Here is a 19,467-nt window from a genome sequence, read left to right on the forward strand (position 1 = left end):
CCCCACACCTCCCCCCTCTCTCTCTCTCCCTCCCTCCCTCTCTCTATCTCTATCTCTCTCTATCTCTCTCTTTCTGCTTATGCTTCAGTTCACCAAAAAAATGGGGAAAAAGAAGAAGCCCAAATGCAAAGTTAGTCTCAAAATCTTTGGAAATGAGCTGATGATTCTTGACTGTGGCGATCTCAGAAGCCAAGCCAAGCATTACTCTTTGAACCTGGCAGAGCTAACAATGAAAGTTTTGAAGGTAAGAGCACTGCGACCAGGGCAATCGTTTCTAAAGGGAGATCTCCGGGCCTCTGACACAGTTAGAAAAGCTCAGTAGGACAACCATCAAACTTCTTGAGAAGGTTCTTTTCCCTCTGCTCCCCCACTTCCAGCATCCGCACCTGACTTTAGTAGAGAAAATAATTCCAGGTCATGTTAAAAATTGGTGTTTTATTGCTTTGTGCTGGGGGCACAAAGATTTCAGCAACAGGTTCTCTGCCTGGTTGCTTGGTGGGCATGGCCATGGTGGGTGTGTGGCTTAGTCAGCCTCCTGCATCACAGCGGGGCTCCTGTTTTCACCTTCCCCAGGCTCCGGAGGCTTTCCTCAAGCATCTGGGAGAGAGAAAACTTCCACTCCGGGCTCCAGAAGCCCCCCCCCAGAGGCCAGAAACAGGCCCATTTCCAGCCTTAAGGAGCTTCCGAGAGGCCCGTTTCCCCCACCCCCACCCCGAGCTTCCGTGTGGGCCCTGCACTTATCTTGTATCCAAAACGGAGACTCCTGGGAGGGGTGGGAGGGGCTGGGAGGGATGGGAGGAGCAGGCATAGGGTGGAAGGGGCAGGACAGGGTGGGAATGGTGGGGCAGGATGGGGCAGGATGGGATGAGCGGAGTGGGGTGGGGGTGGCCAGCCAGAGGTTCGGATTTGGAGGTTCTCTGAATCGGCCATAACGTTAGCTACAGGTTCTCCTGAACCAGGGTGAACCCATAGCAGCCCGCCCCTGGCTTTGTGCCAATTCATGAGCCCCTCCCACAGGCTAGTTGACTTATCGTCATTTCTACTCACTTCCCAACAGGGCCAAGAAGTCCAGTGGAAGAAAAGATGGAGCCTAGCAACCGAAGAAGTGTTATTTCCAACCATCTCGGGGTTTCCTGTCTGCCTGGGATTTAATGCTTCAGGAGCTGTCAATCTGACGGCCAGAGGAGACACAAACTTCAAGAAACACAACCATTTTATCATCGACGGCTATCTCAAGCCAAGGTAGCGAACTTCCAGAGCTGCGTTCTCTTTCCAGATACTAGTTTTCTTCCTTCTTTGCACGGTTTCCAACACGATACCTCCTCTAATCTCCTTTTCTACTTCTCCACCTCTTCTTCTCCTCTTCTTCTTTTCCTTCTCCTCCTTCTCCTCCTCTTCTTCTCTTCTTCTTTTCCTTCTCCACCTCTTCTCTTCTTCTTTCCCTTCTCCTCCTCTTCTCCTCCTCTTCTTCTTTTCCTTCTTCTCCTTTTCTTCCTCTTCTTCTTTTCCCTCTTCTCCTTCTCCTCCTCCTCTTCTCTTCTTCTTTTCCTTCTCCTCCTCTTCTTCTTTTCCTTCTCCTTCTTCTCCTCTTCTTCTCCTCTTCTTCTTTTCCTTCTCCTCCTTCTCCTCCTCCTCTTCTCCTCTTCTTCTTTCCCTTCTCCTCCTTCTCCTCCTCTTCTCTTCTTCTTCTCCTCCTCCTCAGTCTTCTCCCTACAACCCTTCACTTAGTTACCATTTGAAGTTGCAACAGCACTGAAAAAAAGTGACAGGTTCATTTGTCACACACTTTCAACTGTTGCACATCCCTGTGGTCACATAATCGAAATTCAGATGCTTGGCAACTGACTCACATTTATGATAGTGGTAGCATCCGGGGGCTATGTGTTTCCCCTTTGCAACCTCCCGACAAGCAAAGTCCATGGGGTAGCCAGTGCTCTAACCTAGGCTTCACCAAATCACGAAACAGACTCCTTGTCCCGAAAAAAAACACCCTCTTTTTATTTGGCTAAAGTGAATTTTTAACATTCACATCCAGCAAAGTCCCAGCAAACAGTCTTTCAAGGGTGAATTGCAAACACAGACCTTATCAGTCCTTGGAGAGTTGCCAGGTTGACAGCTTCCAGGTGCAACATGGTACAAGGAAATACTATAAACTTTGTTGCTTGTATCCTTGTGATTTACATTGATATTGTTTCCTGATTGCTTATTTGTACCCTATGACTATCATTAAATGTTGCACCTTATGATTCTTGATGAATGTATCTTGTCTTTTTATGTACACTGAGAACATCTGCACCAAAGACAAATTCCTTGTGTATCCAATCACACTTGGCCAATAAAGGGTTCTGTTCTGTTCTGTTCTATTCTATTCTATTCTATTCTATTCTATTCTATTCTATTCTATTCTACTTGGCAAGCAGTCTCTCAGATAAACAAATCTTCACACTGATGAACTAATTGTCTCCTGCAAAAGCCCACTCCTCTTTCAATCCTCTTTATTCCCTATGGGAGGGGCCATTCATCGTCCACCTGTGGCCTTACTCCCAAGTCGACCCCTGTTCTTTAGCTGTTCCCTTCCTCTGGCAACTCTCCACATGTGCACACTGGGAACAGGCTCCAGCTGTTCTTCTGCCTCACTGATGTCTGACTCTGAAGGCAGCTGATAACTGTCAGACAGCCCTGGCCCCCTCTCTGCCTCCGACACAGAGCCCTCATCAGAGTCTTCCCCAGACTCCAGGACTGGCCCATCTTCCTCCCCAACCTCCTCATTGTCTGAATCTGCTGCCAGCTGTTCTGTCTACTGGTGGGTCACAACAACCAGAGTCACTCAACAACTGTCTACTAACTTAACAACTGCAGTCATTCTCTTAACAACTGTGAGAAGAAATGTTGTATAATGGGGCAATACTTAACAACTTTCTCACTTAGCAACAGAAAATGTGGGCTCAGTTGTGATCATAAGTTGAGGACTACCTGTAGAAGGGTTGAAAGAGAAAGTCTCTCAAAGACCTGAGACTCCATGAGCCATGTGAAAACATTTTTTTAGAAAAAGACATTGAAACTCTATATCGAACTCTTACAATGAAATCTCTTCTTCTCTATATATTTTGCCAGCGTTTCCCTACAGATTTCTGCCCAGATGGGAATTGTAGGAGTTCTGGGGGATGCTGGCTTGAAGTGGTCAACGGTCTTGAGATCCTCAGCCAACCTTGACGGTGGAATCCAGGTGAAAAAAGGGAAGGAATTTAAATTTGTTTGGAACACTCCTGAAGACCTTATGGAAATTGTTCATTTCAGGTAAAACAGACACAAAATACACAGAACCGAGGGCTGGTCAAATGTTTCTGGAACCTCAGTTCATCCCCCAAGCCAACGCAGGCGGTTTTGCGGTGATGGGAGTTGTGGTTAAAATAAAATATTCAGCTTTCCAGTAATCGATCCAGGCCAGAGGTGGTATTCAGCCAGTTCTGACAAACTAGTAGCAGAATTTTTGAGTACTTTGGAGAACTGGCAAATACCACCTCTGGCTGGCCCCGCCCCTGATCTATTCGCTGCCTCCTGAGTCCCAGTTGATTGGCTGGGTCTTCTTTTGTTGCCCTGCACAGGAGAATGAAGCTGGAAAGCAGGTTAATGGGGAGAGAATGAAGTTTTTGCAGTATCCTTCCCCCAGGAGTGGGGGGGGGGTGGAGATTTTGTAGCATCCTTCCCTCAGGAGTAGCGGGGAATGGAGATTTTACGGCATCCTTCCCCCAGGAGCAGGAAGAGAAGGGAGTTTTTGCAGTATCCTTCCCCCAGGAGTGGGGAGGGAATGGAGATTTTACAGCATCCTTCCCCCAGGAGTGGGGTGGGAATGGAGATTTTCCAGTATCCTTCCCCCAGGAGTGGGGAGGGAATGGAGATTTTCCAGTATCCTTCCCCCAGGAGTGGGGAGGGAATGGAGATTTTCCAGTATCCTTTCCCCAGGAGTGAAGAGGGAATTGAGATTTTGCAGTATCCTTCCCCTGGAGTGGGGAGGGAATGGAGATTTTACAGTATCCTTCCCCTGCCACTCCTGCCACGCCACACCCACCAAGCCACACCCACAGAACCAGTAGTAAAAAATTTTGAATCCCACCACTGATCCAGGCACTGATAAAATGAACGGCATCAACAGAAGCTGAAGTGATGATCAAGTCTAGTGAGACCCTTTGCAATTTATGTAGGATAAGTATTTATCAATTAATCCCACAAAACGGTTGTTGTGATTCCTGTCTGTCAAAAGTATTCAGTGAGCTGCATTATAAGAATTCCCGATTCTCTCCCTCTTTCATAGCTCTAAGCTCTACATTACTGCAAGGGAGAAAACGAAAACCAATGACCGTTTCCTGGGCCAAACTGAACTGTGCACCAGTGAGGAAGGTAAACTAACTAGTAAATTTTGCATCCATCACCTTCCGGGGTTGCATTTTGCAGAAAAATCAGAAGTGCTTCAAGGCAGATCCTTTTAAACCATGTTCTCTGTTCTGACCGAGGCTTTCCGAGAGCATGAAGCAAACTCCTTGTCCCGACAAAAACCCCTTTTATTAATTAACTGTGAATTCTGCTCATTCACCTCCAGCAAAGTCTTTCGAGGGAGGATTTACAGTCACAGACCTTATCTGGCTTGGAGAGCTGCCAGGCCGATATCTGCAAAACCTGGCAAGGAGTCTCGGAGAGTCACGAGCCAATTAAGCGAACTAATTGTCTCCTGCAAACTCCAGTCCCCTTTCGCTCCTCTTTTATTTCCTCTGGGAGAGCCATTCATCGTCCATTTGCGGCCTTACTCCCAAGTTGACCCCTGTCCTTTAGCTGTTCCCTTCGTCTGGCCACTCTGCGCATGCGCACACTGGGAACAGGCTCCAGCTGTTCCTCTGCCTCACTGATGTCTGACTCTGAAGGCAGCTGATAACTGTCAGATGTCCCTGGCCCCCTCTCTGCCTCCGACACAGAGCCCTCATCAGAGCCTTCCCCAGACTCCAGGACTGGCCCAGGTTCCTCCCCAACCTCCTCACTGTCCGACTCTGCTGCCAGCTCCGCTGGCCCCTGGCAGCCCACAACAATGCTGCAGGTAGAAACTCCACGCAATCTGAAAGAAACGGGTTCATCAGAAGGCGTTTCACACAATGCATTTCCCTCTTAGAGCAAGGTGTGGCTGATAGATGCTAAGAATATTTTCCTGGATGAAGGACACCAAAGAATGTCCTTCACTTTTTAAAAAAAAATTGTTTTCTCCCTTTTCGGTTTTAACGGCAGCCTCGAGGATGTTTGGCTGGCAGCTCTGCTCAGAGGTTTTTCTCCCTGATGACAAGACTGGGCCTTTCCTTCTTCCATTCCCTGGACCCGTCAAACTCGCCATTACGCTAAGGAAGCAGGACAGAAACCTACAGCAGTATTTAATAAAAGCAGCATACAATTACGTGGCTCAGGTCTGGTTTTATTTATTTATTTATTTAATTATTATTTTTAAAAGATTTTTATTAACAAACATGTAAAGTACACATGAGAGAGAGAGAGAGAGAGAGAGTATAGATAGATATAAATATGTATCCCTTATCATTATAATTCCGTTATTAGTTGTTATAGTTAATATTGGTTAACAGAAGATCCTTTACTGTTTATATCCATTTTCTTCTCATCAAACCAACACGAATGTGTACCTTATTGCCATTATCGATTATTTAGACTTCATTTTGGTATTACTGGTCTTACGACGTATCTTTCTTCTTCTCCAGAAAGGTTCTTGGATCCCAAATGAAGCCGGGCTCCATTTCTTTATGGGGAGTCCAGAATCGGAGCTGAAGAGAAATGTGGCTTTTGACTTCCACTGGAACATCCCTCAGAAAAAAATCAGAATTGAATTCATCGAGCCGAAGGCAAAAATGCTACTGAATGGTGAGGACCAATTAGAGCTTCTAGGTGTCCATTCTTTGGGGGCTCTAAGTCATCACCATATGCAAAGCTTATAACAGTAGAGTTTCCCAAATTTGTTTTTCAACACCATGTAGCATATTTGTTTAGGTCTCTTCTTCTTGGTCTTCGTCTTCTTATTCTTATTCTTGTTCTCCTTCTTCCTCCTCTTCTCCTCCTCCTCCTCCTCTTCTCCTTCTCCTCCTTCTCCTCTTCTCTTCTTCTTCCTCTTCTTCTCTTTCTTCTTCTTCTCCTCCTCTTCTCTTCTTCTCCTCCTCCTCTTCTTCTTCTTCTCCTCCCCTTCTCCTCTTCTTCTTCCTCCACTTCTTCTCCTCCTCCTCCTCTTCTCCTTCTCCTCCTTCTCCTCTTCTCTTCTTCTTCCTCTTCTTCTCCTTCTTCTTCTCCTCTCCTCTTCTTCTCCTCCTCCTCCTCCTCTTCTTCCTGTTGTTCTTCTCTTTCTTCTCCTGCTTCTTCCTTTTCATCCCCTTCTTTCCCTTCTTCCCCTTAACATCATCATCTCCTGCAAAATTTGAAAACATGAGATTTAAAACTCTTGAATTATCTGATCAACACTGCTCCATGGCAAAGAAGTCATTTTAGATCCAAAGTCTCCTAGCACTGTAAATGGGAAAAGAGAGAAGTCCGCTTGTAAGGTCTTCTGGAAGGACCTTTGGAAGATTGACCAAAGACTGGGCAATTCACAGTTATTTATTTAAAAAATAACAAACCTTGATCCCTATCTTGGGTCACTGGAGGAAAAATAAGAAGGAGTTAGGAAAGAGATCTTTTGTGAGAAGATCTTGTGAGCTGGCTGAGGAATTCTGGGAGTTGAAGTCCACCTGTCTTAAAGTTGCCTTCCATTTGCATTAAGCTATCTATCCATGGGAAAACACAAGTGGGAATTAACTTATTCTTTTTTCTGCCTTTACCAGGCAAAATTGAAATCTCAAAATACTCTCGCGTTGGGCATTTGGAACTGATCGTCAATGATAACACCATTTACTACATCAAGGTAGGTGTCTCACCTGGTCTGGAACCAAAGACCCAGCTGTTCTGACCAAGGCTTCCCGAGAGCATGAAGCAAACTCCTTGTCCTGACAAAAAACCTTTTTATTAATTTGCTGTGAATTCTGCTCATTCACACTAAGCAAAGTCTTTCAAGGGAGGATTTACAGTCACAGACCTTCTCTGGCTTGGAGAGCTGCCAGGCTGATATCTGCAGAGCTGGGCAAGGAGCCTCGGAGAATCACGAACCAATTAAGCGAACAAATTGTCTCCTGAAAACTCCACTCCCCTTTCACTCCTCTTTTATTTCCTCTGGGAGGGGCCATTCATCGTCCACCTCTGGCCTTACTCCCAAGTCGACCCCTGTTCTTTAGCTCTTCCCTTCGTCTGGCAACTCTGCGCATGCGCACACTGGGAACAGGCTCCAGCTGTTCCTCTGCCTCACTGATGTCTGACTCTGAAAGCAGCTGATAATTGGCATACGGCCCTGGCCCCCTCTCTGCCTCCAACACAGAGCCCTCATCAGAGCCTTCCCCAGACTCCAGGACTGGCCCAGGTTCCTCCTCAACCTCCTCACTGTCCAAATCTGTTGCCAGCTCCACTGGCCACTGGCAGGCCACAACACCAGCTAGTGTATCTTCAATTGAGAAAGTGCCTCTTGTGGGTCTCTGACCAGATATTTTAATTACCAAAATCAATGAGATACGTCTAATTTTTTGCAGGGCAGGACCGATTTGCCATCCGTGGCAGGAGAGCAGAGATATGCAATCCGTCTGGAGGCCAAATTGCTAAGACATGGCAGTCCTGTTGTCCTTACAGGAAACCTCACAAGACTGGCCAGCCAGAAAGTGGCATTTTCAGTATCCTTGATTAACCTGCTGAAGGATGCTGCGTCCTTTGCAGGTAAGGACACTGTAGCCCCAGAGACAACCTGGATAAAACTGGAGACAGACCTAAAGCCTTTTCCTTGCCTTTACGAAGTCTTTAGAGTGTCCGATTTTGACCAAACGAACGGTTGTAACTCGAAAACTACTTGTATTCCTGTTCCGGCTTAATGCATTTCTGATCTTGATTGCCTTTGTGTTTGTTTCTTAGTGTGTTTCGAGAAAAAGGCAGATAATGAGCTAAGGCATTATTCCCTGGAAGCAGAAACCCACATTCCCGGCGTTTTTGGATCTCACGTCATTTTTCTTCTGCAAAAACGAGGACAAGTCTGGTCCAACATCCTGAGAATTAAATATGGATTGTTTGGTATGAAACTATGTGATTGGGTTTGATAAATTGACACTTAAAGCTTCAAAATTAATGAGTAGTTACAATCGGGCATGATACATTGACAGTTAAAACTTGAAAATTAATGTAGAATGTGTAACTCCTTAGCATCAAAGTGTGTTAATATAAGGCAACTGGCAGTTGGAACAGAGTTCTTTACAGGTGGGGTGGGGGAGTAGAATGTCTAAACTCCAAGCCCCCAGGCCAGAAGAGTCATATGCCAGCCATGCCCAAGGGTAGCATCAAAGCATGTTAATATAAGACAACTGGCAGTTGAAACAGAGTTCTTTACAGGTGGGGAGGTGGAGTAGAATGTCTAGCTCCTTAGCATCAGAGTGTGTTAATATAAGGCGACTGGCAGTTGGAACAGAGTTCTTTACAGGTGGGGTGGGGGAGTAGAATATCTAAACTCCAAGCCTCTGGGCCAGAAGAGTCATATGCCAGCCATGCCCAAGGGTAGCATCAGAGCGTGTTAATATAAGGCAACTGGCAGTTGGAACAGAGTTCCTTTCAGGTGGGGAGGTGAAGTAGAATGTCTAACTCCTTATCATCAGAGCATGTTAATATAATATTGTATAAGAAACACTCATGATCTGGTGGTCATTTTGAAAAATCCTTTCTTAACGAGCACCTAGAAGCCAAGAGGAACATATGTGCCAAATTTCAAGTTTGTAGGTTTTACAGTTCTGGAGATTTCGTGATGAGTGATATATACATACATACATACATACATACATACATACATACACACACAAACACACACACACACACACACACACACACACACACACACACACACACACACACACACACACACACACACACATATATATATATATATATATATATATATATATATATATATATATATATATATATATATATATATCAGTGACGTGCAGTGAGGTTTATGGCTGGTGAGGCACTGATTTCTGAACACTCTCTTCTCTCCCCCGACACCCCACTGACTAAAGCACTTTCTTTCGCCCGCGGCAGAGCGCAGGCAGGCGAAAGAAAGTGCTTTAGGGTCAGGCGGGTGAAATAAAGTGCTTTAGTCAGTGAAGCCCTTTCTTTCGCCCACCTGAGCCTAAAGCACTTCCTTTCACCTGCCTGAGCTCTGCCACGAGCACAGGCAGGTGAAAGAAAGTGCTTTCGTCGGTGGGGTGTTGCGGGAGAGGAGAGAATGCCTGAGCATTGCATTTATTAAAGAAAAAAAGGAAATTTGAAGGAAAAGAGGGAGCGTGGGTGGGGGGCATCAGAAACGGAGAAAGAGAGGAGGAAGAGTGAGCGCGATGCTGCAGCTTTAAACAGAATGACAGAGTTGAAGCCTCTAAAAAAATGCGCCCTCTACTATGAGGCAGGAGAACTGCGTGCCTCAACTACTTCAGGATTTTTTAGGCTTTTAACCCTCGCTTTACTCTGCTCGAGCGCCTAAAAAGTCAGACTAGATATGGCATGCAGTTCTCCTGCCTCATAGTAGAGGGCGCTTTTTAGAGGCTTTTTTAAACAGGCAGTCATTCAGGTGAGGCAGCAGCTAGCTAGCCTAACCTCAGCACTCGCCTTTTCCTGTTTACATTTTTTTTCCTTTTCATGATTGACAGTGGTGAGGCTGTGCCTCCCCTGCCTAGATCTATTTCAAGCTATTTAGCTCTCATCAGCTAGCCATACCCTTACTGGGATTTGAACCTGGGCTATATTACATACTAGGCAGACATCTTAGCCATTAGGCCACAGGCTCTTATCCGTTATCAGCCAAGCCAGGGTGAAAAGTATCTATTAGATTTTTACAGCCTCCGGTATGCCCAAATATGCCCAAATATATATGCACACACATACACACACACACACACACAAACACACAAACATCACTTCTCATCTCTATAGGTGGCATTTTTTAAAAAAAAAAACTATCCCAAAGAATGGATTCACTTAATGACCATGTAGTTGACTTAAGGATCCTATAATTTGATTCACAACTGCAGTGATTCATTGACAACAGCATTAAATGGTTGTGAGCCAAGTCAGGTCAGGTGATTGGCCCGCTTAATGTACTTTCTTAAGAAAAAATGGAAAAAAAATCTATATACTGCATGCTTAAAAGGATTTATGGAAAACTTGATCAGGCTACTCCGTTCCATTTGAGTAGAATATTAGTTCAATAGCACAAAAGGTGGAGATCTAATGCAGTGTTTCTCAACCTTGGCAACTTGAAGATGTCTGGACTTCAACTCCCAGAATTCCCCAGCCAGCATTCGCTGGCTGGGGAATTCTGGGAGTTGAAGTCCAGACATCTTCAAGTTGCCAAGGTTGAGAAACACTGATCTAATGGGATCAGGTTCCATGATCATTAGAGATGTTGGGAACTGATCTAAAGCTCGGGCTAAGGCCAGATCCGGAAAGACAGAAGGCTGTCCAAAAAAGATCATCCCAGTTTGAAATGTAAATCTTCGTCTCTTCCTACATGCATGGTTTCCTGGAGAAGGAGATGCCAAGAAGCTTCAGCACGAATGCAACATGGCCCAGAAGTTAAAACAGGAGAACAGCTGGCCAGAGGTTTACAGATTGGATCTAGAGCACAAATTTCATTGTACTCAGAGTCTAACTTACAATCACAAGGTAAAGAGATGCATTGTTCCCAAAAGGTGCAAAACATACTGACCATCTGAAATGGTCTAGGGACTCCTGCTTGAGCCGGGGGGTTGGACTAGAAGGCCTCCAAGGTCCCTTCCAGCTCTATTCTGATTGGGTGTGAAGGGGTTTGGATGGAAGTTGAGCATGAAGACAGACAATGGTGGGACGAAGCAATGGAATGACTCCTGCTGAGAAACTACCTGGATGAGTGTCAGACCTTATAGCAATAGCACTTAGACTTAAGGAAAGAAGGAAGGAAGGAAGGAAGGAAGGAAGGAAGGAAGGAAGGAAGGAAGGAAGGAAGGAAGGAAGGAAGGAAGGAAGGAGAAAGGGAAGAACAACAGCAATAGCACTTAGACTTATATACTGCTTCATAGTGCTTTACGGCCCAGGAAGGGGGGAAGGAAGGAAGGAAGGAAGGAAGGAAGGAAGGAAGGAAGGAAGGAAGGAAGGAAGGAGAAAGGGAAGAACAACAGCGATAGCACAGACTAATATTCCACTTCACAGCCCTCTTAAGTGGTTTACAGTGTCACTATATTGCCCCCAACAATCCGGGTCCTCATTTTATGACCTCGGAAGGATGGAAGGCGGAGTCAACCTTGAGCCTGGTGAGATTCGACCTGCCAAACTGCTGGAGGCCAGTGATCAGCAGAAGTAGGCTGCACTCTAACCACTATGCCACTGTGGCTCAGTGGTAGGTAGGTAGGTAGATCAGACCAGGAAATTAATTCCAGAGGAAGGCGGAAACTACTTTTATTGCGAGTGGTTGCAACAACAGACTCTTTCTTGCAAGCGTGACTGTGCTATACTCCTCCCCTCCGGATACCTATGCGAGTTGAGGGGGTGTCTGCCTGAGCATCCTCCTCGTATTTTGTGGACCTCAGATTTGCTTTATTCTTCGTTGCTTTGGTAGCATGGAGATCTTGCCTATCTCGATCTAGGTCATCTTCGTTATTCTCTACAACGGAGGACTAGGACCTGGCACAAACTCCGTCATCCAGGGATGTCCTCCAAGATTCTTCTTGGAAGAGCAGTTGTTACGAGGGAAGATGCTAAATGCTCAACCTGTAACCTTTCTCCAGGTCTCTTTGTACCATGAAGACACTGCAACCCAGCTTCACTCCCGCTTGGAGGCTAACTACGGGAAACACTGGGATGAAGTCAACAATATGAGGAAGGTGATCATCAGCCAGACGTTCAAAAATCATTCGCAGGCCACTCTGAGGAGCTACTTCATGGAGGTAGGCATAGCAGGACTGGGCGTGTCGTGTGTCAGGTTTCCAACAGATGCCTTAATTAAACCATGAGCCTCGAGCCAAGCTTCAGGAGAAATCCAGTTATTTATTAGGAGCAACATGTTGGCATGTACCCAAGTGAAGCCAGCTCTGACCCCAGGTCATTTATGGCCCAAGTATGACCCTGTTTCCCCCCCCCCCTCTCCCCAGGGTGTGTCATAAATCGCATTCTCCAACCAAGCAATCCTCCAAATCATCTCTACTGCATTTGACAAGAAGATAGTATTGCTTCATTGTATGTTTTATAGCCGATAACCCACCGTTGCCTGGGTATTTATTTATAGGAGGGGGGGGGGGAATATCCGGACCAAACGTAATTTCTAATGTTGGATTTCCCCCCTCACCAGAGGGACCCCCCCCCTTGTGGAGTACTGTGAAGCCATTACCATGGGGACTCTGCTGTGCTGTACAGTAGAAGCCATTTTACGGCAGTACAGTAGAAGCCATTTTAAGGCACAACAGGCTGTATGTTAGCAGAACAAACACCCCAAGGGATGCTAGGGGTGTCTTACTCCCACAGTATTTGTTTCCAGAGAGGTAAGACATCTGTGTACCAAGTTTGGTTGAAATTGCTCGAGGCGTTCCAGAGTTATGCAGGAACACACACACACACACACACACACACACACACACACACCATATAGATTGCAGGCATTAGTGTCATAAGTTTATTGCAACTCTTTCTGCTATCCCAAACTGCTTTCCAAGTGAAAGGGGTACAGATACTGATATTCTTGTTCATACTCAAAAGTCCACGGGGTAAGCTGAATTCACTTAACAACCACATGATTCATTTAACAGCCGAAGTGCTTTGCTACCTAACTGTGGCAAAGATGCTTGTAAACTCAGGCGTGACTCACCTTACTTAGCAATGGAAATTTTGCTTCTGCTGATTAGAAAGGAAGTATTTGAACTTAGTGCCACGTCAAAGATGCCAGTCGCAGTTTGAGCAAGATGGTTATTCCTTCCTCTCCCAGAGCTCTGAACCTACTGAAGACAGCAATATTGTAGTCTCCTTGCAAGGAACAGCTGTCTGGAGCATTTGGGGTTGATCTCAAGTCCTCTCCTAGTCCAGAGAGGAATTTGGAAGAGCCTGTCTACTCGATGTTTCTTCGTTCTGCTGCAGTCGCCATTTCTCCTCCTAGAAGCCAGATTCGTATGGATTTCCTTTAGTTACTTTTAGTACCAAGAAGGAAGGATAGAGTAACAAACCTTGAGAACGGAGTTGGGGAATCTTCTAGCCCTTTTGTAGCAGACAGTTCATGAAGGTGGATCTCCTTGATCTGATTTTAATCGTAAGTCAAGAGCTACCTGTTAACTGCTGTTGCTTTGCATCCAAGACTTTCTTTTCCTATAACATGGGCACAACCCATTTTTCCATCTAGTTTGTGATCCAAGTCCCTGAAAAAAATCTGGATTACAGGACCCGGCTGCAGCATTCCAGTACTTCCCACCCTTCTCTACAAAGCAGCACCAGTTTCAAGGTGAATTATAACAACCGCATCCTTTTCATAGCCGATCTGCAGTGGAAAAATGTTTCGGGCCGTTTGCTGAAGAAGTGGGAAGGTAAGATTCCCTCACCTGCATGGCCTGAAAGTCTCATCCTGATGGTGATGATATTTTACTGGGGGTGCGGGGTGTGTGGAATAAAGGACTAGTCTCAGAGATCGATCAAGGAAAAAAATATCTTAATTGTTTGTGTTTATGTAGTTTTGCTTTACAAACATACATTCGAGAATCAAAGCAAGAAAAACTTTAGAAAAACACGTATTTGAGATGGACGGCTATAGGAAGTGAATAAGATGGATGGATGGATGGATGGATACAGAGAGAGAATGATAGATAGATAGATAGATAGATAGATAGATAGATAGATAGATAGATAGATAGATAGATAGATAGATAGATAGATGATAGATAGATAGATAGATAGATAGATAGATAGATAGATAGATAGATAGATAGATAGATAGATGATAGATGATAGATGATAGATAGATAGATAGATAGATAGATAGATAGATAGATAGATAGATAGATAGATAGATAGATGATGTTAGTTAGTTAGTTAGTTAGTTAGTTAGTTAGTTAGTTAGTTAGTTAGTTATGGTAGTTGGTTGGTTGGTTGGATGTATGCATGGATGCAAGATGATAGATAGATAGATAGATAGATAGATAGATAGATAGATAGATAGATAGATAGATAGATAGATAGATAGATAGATAGATAGATGATAGATAGATAGATGATAGATAGATAGATAGATAGATAGATAGATAGATAGATAGATAGATGATAGATAGATAGATAGATAGATAGATAGATAGATAGATAGATAGATGTTAGTTTAGTTAGTTAGTTAGTTAGTTAGTTAGTTAGTTAGTTAGTTAGTTAGTTAGTTATGGTGGTTGGTTGGATGTATGCATGGATGCAAGATGATAGATACATAGATAGATAGATAGATAGATAGATAGATAGATAGATAGATAGATAGATAGATAGATGATAGATAGATAGATAGATAGATAGATGTTAGTTTAGTTAGTTAGTTAGTTAGTTAGTTAGTTAGTTAGTTAGTTAGTTAGTTAGTTAGTTATGGTGGTTGGTTGGATGTATGCATGGATGCAAGATGATAGATAGATAGATAGATAGATAGATAGATAGATAGATAGATAGATAGATGATAGATAGATAGATAGATAGATAGATAGATAGATAGATAGATAGATGATAGATAGATAGATAGATAGATAGATAGATGATAGATAGATAGATAGATAGATAGATAGATAGATAGATAGATGATAGATAGATAGATAGATAGATAGATAGATAGATAGATAGATAGATAGATAGATAGATGTTAGTTTAGTTAGTTAGTTAGTTAGTTAGTTAGTTAGTTAGTTAGTTAGTTAGTTACTTATGGTAGTTGGTTGGTTGGATGTATGGATGGATGTATGGATGGATGGATGGATGGATGGATGGATGGACGGACGGATGGATACAGAGATAGAATGATTGATGGAGCGATTGATTGATCGATCGATGGATGCAGAGAGAGAATGATCGATAGATAGATGATAGATAGATAGATAGATAGATAGATAGATAGATAGATAGATAGATGATGGACAGTTCTTATTCTCACAGGAACATGAAAGATTGTGCATGGGAAAAGTTAAATGGTGCATATAAAGAACCAATGGGAATTATTGGAAAATAAATAAACCTAAAGAGCAGCTTTCAGAAACAAAGTTTTCTCTTCCTTATAGGTACATTCAACATGGATACACCCTGGCTGTATCTGTATGCCACCCACAAGTTCCACCAATTCCAGCGTTCGGCTTTCTTCACCGCTGTTGAATTAACCGCCAGTAAAGCGTTTGTTGTCAAGGGTTTAACCGTGGAGCTCTATTGTAAAGACGATGACACGCAGAAGGAAGGCAGAATTGAGATCCGCACATCGACCACTACCTATCTGAGAGTTAGTTCCTTCCTCTTGGCTGCCTTGGTTGATTCCCTCTCTTTCCATTGCAATTGTAGACTGGAGCATTGCCGAGTAGCCGCTGTGACAATATTCTGAATATAAAACTATTGGGTGAAATGTTTTAATTGCAAAGCAGTTAACGAGCCATTTCCATAAATGATTAGAAAGGAAGTATTTGAACTTAGCGTCATATCAAAGATGCCAGTCGCAGTTTGAACAAGATGGTTACTCCTTCCTCTCCCAGAGCTCTAAAGCTACTGAAGACGGCTATATTGTAGTCTCCTTGCAAGGAACAGCTGTCTGGAGCATTTGGGGTTGATCTCAAGTTCTCTCCTAGTCCAGAGAGGGATTTGGAAGAGCCTATCTACTCAATGTTTCTTCATTCTGCTGCAGTTGCCATTTCTCCTCCTAGAAGCCAGATTCATATGGGTTTCCTTTAGTTACTTTTAGTACCAAGAAGGAAGGATAGAGGAACAAACTTTGAGAACTGAGTTGGGGATCGTCTAGTAGCAGACAGTTCATGAAGGTCGGCTCTCCTCAGGGGTGGGCTTCGAAAATTTTAGCAAGGGGTTGTCTGCCTGGTTGCTGGGTGAACGTGGCCATGGTGGGCATGGCCTAGCCGGCCTCCTGCATCATGGTGGGAGGGATGTTTTTGCCCTGTCCGGGCTCCAGAGGCTTTCATTGAGTCTCCGGGAGGGTGAAAACGGCCTCCCCAGGCTCCGGAGGCCCTCTGGAGGCTGGAAACAGGCCCATTTCTGGCCTTCCCGAACTTCCAGTAGACCTCTGTTTCACCCTCCCCGAGTCTCCACACGGGCCCTGCAGTCACTTGCATCCAAAACAGGCCATGTGAAGACTCCTGGGAGGGGAAGGGTGGGGTGGGAGCAGGGCTGGGTTTCAACCGGTTCGCACCGGTCCCTGCGATCCGGTTGGTCGCCGAACCCGGAAGTAAGTAACTTCCGGGAATGGCGAAGCCCCCCCCCGCGCCCGCGCACGCCTGCACACCCGCGCCCGCTCCTTACCCGGTTTTTTTGAATTTCGCGCTTTCCACGCATGCGCAGAACGCCTGCGCGATCCTCCAGGAGCAGCTGGAGCATCGCGCAGACGCTAATACGCATGCGTGCGCTGTGTGCGTGCGCGCGCGCCGCATGCGTGCACTGTGTGCGTGCGCGCGCCGCGTGCGTGCGTGCGTGAGGACGCCGCCGGCCTCGTTCCAACCGATCCGGTTGGAAACCCACCCCTGGGTGGGAGCCAGGAGTGGGACTTGGAGGTTATCCAAATTGAACTATAATGTTAGCTACGGGTTCTCCTGAATCCGGGCGAACCTGTAGCAGCCCACCCCTGGCTATGAATCCATTCCTCCAAAAACCCAGGAATAATCTCTCCAGTCTACTAAAATATAACTCCCTCTCTTCTCTCTTCTATCGTTCTCAAGATAATTTCACCCATTCAAGTTGCGGACTACTTCAGATTAAATGGACTTGTCTGAAATTTCTGGAGGGCAACCAGGCAGAAATTTAGCCTGTTACATGGAGAGTCCAATAAATGAGGATCCATTACACAAAGGTTTCACACTCTATTGCCGAACTGAGAAAGTGGGCAAATTAAGTTACTAGTTTAACAAGCTCAACTGCATGAAGTTATTCTTAACTGACGTGTTGGGGTTCAATACTAGGGAGACAATGTGTAACAAGCAGTGTAGGGATTCAAATAATTGAACAACTGGTTCTTTGCCCTAATGATTTCTTCCAACAACCAGTTCACCCAACAGAAAGTTAACAACCGGTTCTCCCGAAGTGGTGCGAATTGGCTGAATCCCACCTTTGGTAACAAGGCAAACAGTGGTGGGTTTCAAAAAAATTTGGAACCTCTTCTGTAGGTGTGGCCTGCTTTGAAGGAGTGGCTTGCTGGCCATGTGACCAGGGGGGGGAATGGCTTGCCAGCCATGTGACTGAGTGGGAGTGGCTTGGTGGTCATGTGACTGGGTGGGCATGGCCAACTTGTAAAATGTGGTGGCACTCACTTAACAAAGCTCTTGTTTAGCAACCAAAATGTTGGCTCAGAAACTCTGGCATTGACGTGTGCAAGTCTTAAAGCTGTCAAGCTACAAGACCCTTGCACCTCTAACCCTTTAGAAAAAAACCCAGGGGTGTTCAAACTTGACAGCTTTAAGACTTGTGGACTTCAACTCCCAGAATTCCTCCTCTCACTCTTCATCTTGATGATGTGCGGACAGGTGGGTGGAGGGAGGTGGAACCGGTTCTAAATGGCACGGTAGATTTGTGGAACCTCTTCTATAGAAAAGGTTAGAACTGGCAGGAACCCACCCCTGAAGGCAAAGCATCGCTTCTAGAATTATCTTCTTTGCCCCAAAAATGACAGAAATTGAACATACATTTTTTTTTGGCTTATTAGGCATCCACAATCAATCGTGCCATGAAAGGATTCCTGCACAGCCAGACTGAAATAATGTCATTGTGGAGCCAACTGATAAAGTGTGAAGTTCTCCTGGAAAACAATGAGCACGCCAAATCTCTTCGTGTTCGACTGACCTCTGCAAAGAAAGAATTTAATCTGACGGCATCTTATTGCCATTTGGAAGTGGTAAGATGATATTTGGGGGTGGGGGGGGTCAGAGAAACATACGAAACATGTATTTGAGACCAATTCTCAAATACAGCTCATCTGTCTGGAACCCCCATTGCATATTGGACATTAATACAATCAAGTGAGAGACCGCCTCCTGCCGATTACCTCCCTCAGACCGATAAGATCTCACAGGTTAGGTCTCCTCCAGATTCCATCTGCCAGCCAATGTCGGCTGGCAACTCCCCAGGGGAGAGCCTTCTCTGTTGCAGCCCCAGCCCTCTGGAATGACCTCCCCGTGGAGATCCGGACCCTTACTACCCTCCTGGCCTTCCGCAAAGCCACCAAGTCCTGGCTGCTCCAGCAGGCCGGAGGGCTTGTGAAACACCCAGCCCCACGGAAATTGTGAATGTTGCGCCTTTTTTTTAAAGTGTTGTCTTGTCTATTTATCCCCTTTCCCTTGTCTGTTGTGAGCCGCCCGGAGTCCTCCGGGAGTGGGCGGCATACAAGACAAATGAAATGAAATGAAATGAATGAAGCGAGTCCAGAAATATTTCACAAAGAGAGTCCTCGGCTCCTCTGCTCACAACAGAATCCCTTATGCCACCAGACTTGAAATTTTGGGCTTGGACAACTTAGAACTATGCTGTCTACGGTTTGACCTAAGCATAAAATTATCTGCTACAATGTGCCTACCTGTCAATGAGTACTTCAGCTTCAAGCACAATAATACATGAGCACACAATAGATACAAACTCAAGGTTAACCGCTCCAAACTCGATTGCAGAAAATACGACTTCAGCAACAGAGGGGTCAACGCCTGGAATGCTCTACCTGACTCTATGGTTTCTTCCCCAAACCCCACAAAACTTTAATCTTAGACTGTCTACTGTTGATCTCACCCCATTCCTAAGAGGTTCTTAAGGGCTGTGCATAAGCGCACCAATGTTCCTACCATCCCTGTCCTAATGTTCCGTTTTATTTGTGTCCATTTCATGTATCCATATTCATGTTTATATTTATATCTGTTATCTAATGCATGCTTCATGAAATCAATCAATCAATCGAATAAAATAAAGAACAGGACTGATGGGAACTACGAAGGGACACACGCTGACTGGGGAATTCTGGGAGTTGAAGTCCAGAAGTCTCAAAGTTGCCAAGTTTGGAAACCCCTACTTAGCCTTTCAGCTTTGGGGTCAATGAATTAGTCAGAGGTGGGTTGCTACCGGTTCACAAATTGCGACTGGGTTGCCAAACCGATAGGG

General features: G+C 45.0%; 1 protein-coding gene across 1 annotated transcript in view; it reads left to right on the plus strand.

Annotated features, from left to right (window-relative positions):
- APOLTP (apolipoprotein lipid transfer particle homolog) overlaps positions 1-19,467 on the plus strand; it is a 96,945-nt gene that overhangs the window by 23,670 nt on the left and 53,808 nt on the right. The window contains exons 14-27 of the mRNA XM_087729249.1: positions 89-244; positions 1,058-1,242; positions 3,115-3,297; positions 4,313-4,398; positions 5,272-5,444; positions 5,751-5,910; positions 6,858-6,937; positions 7,653-7,833; positions 8,026-8,181; positions 10,685-10,818; positions 11,916-12,074; positions 13,514-13,694; positions 15,402-15,613; positions 18,029-18,217. Of these exons, the coding sequence (XP_087585375.1) occupies positions 89-244; positions 1,058-1,242; positions 3,115-3,297; positions 4,313-4,398; positions 5,272-5,444; positions 5,751-5,910; positions 6,858-6,937; positions 7,653-7,833; positions 8,026-8,181; positions 10,685-10,818; positions 11,916-12,074; positions 13,514-13,694; positions 15,402-15,613; positions 18,029-18,217 (2,235 nt within the window). The remainder of the gene's footprint in view (positions 1-88; positions 245-1,057; positions 1,243-3,114; positions 3,298-4,312; positions 4,399-5,271; positions 5,445-5,750; positions 5,911-6,857; positions 6,938-7,652; positions 7,834-8,025; positions 8,182-10,684; positions 10,819-11,915; positions 12,075-13,513; positions 13,695-15,401; positions 15,614-18,028; positions 18,218-19,467) is intronic.

This window comes from Thamnophis sirtalis, unplaced genomic scaffold (genome assembly GCF_051295495.1).
Source record: "Thamnophis sirtalis isolate CommonGarterSnake01/CBP01778 unplaced genomic scaffold, rThaSir2_p1.2 scaffold_14, whole genome shotgun sequence".
In the NCBI taxonomy this organism is placed as follows: Eukaryota; Metazoa; Chordata; class Lepidosauria; order Squamata; family Natricidae; genus Thamnophis; species Thamnophis sirtalis.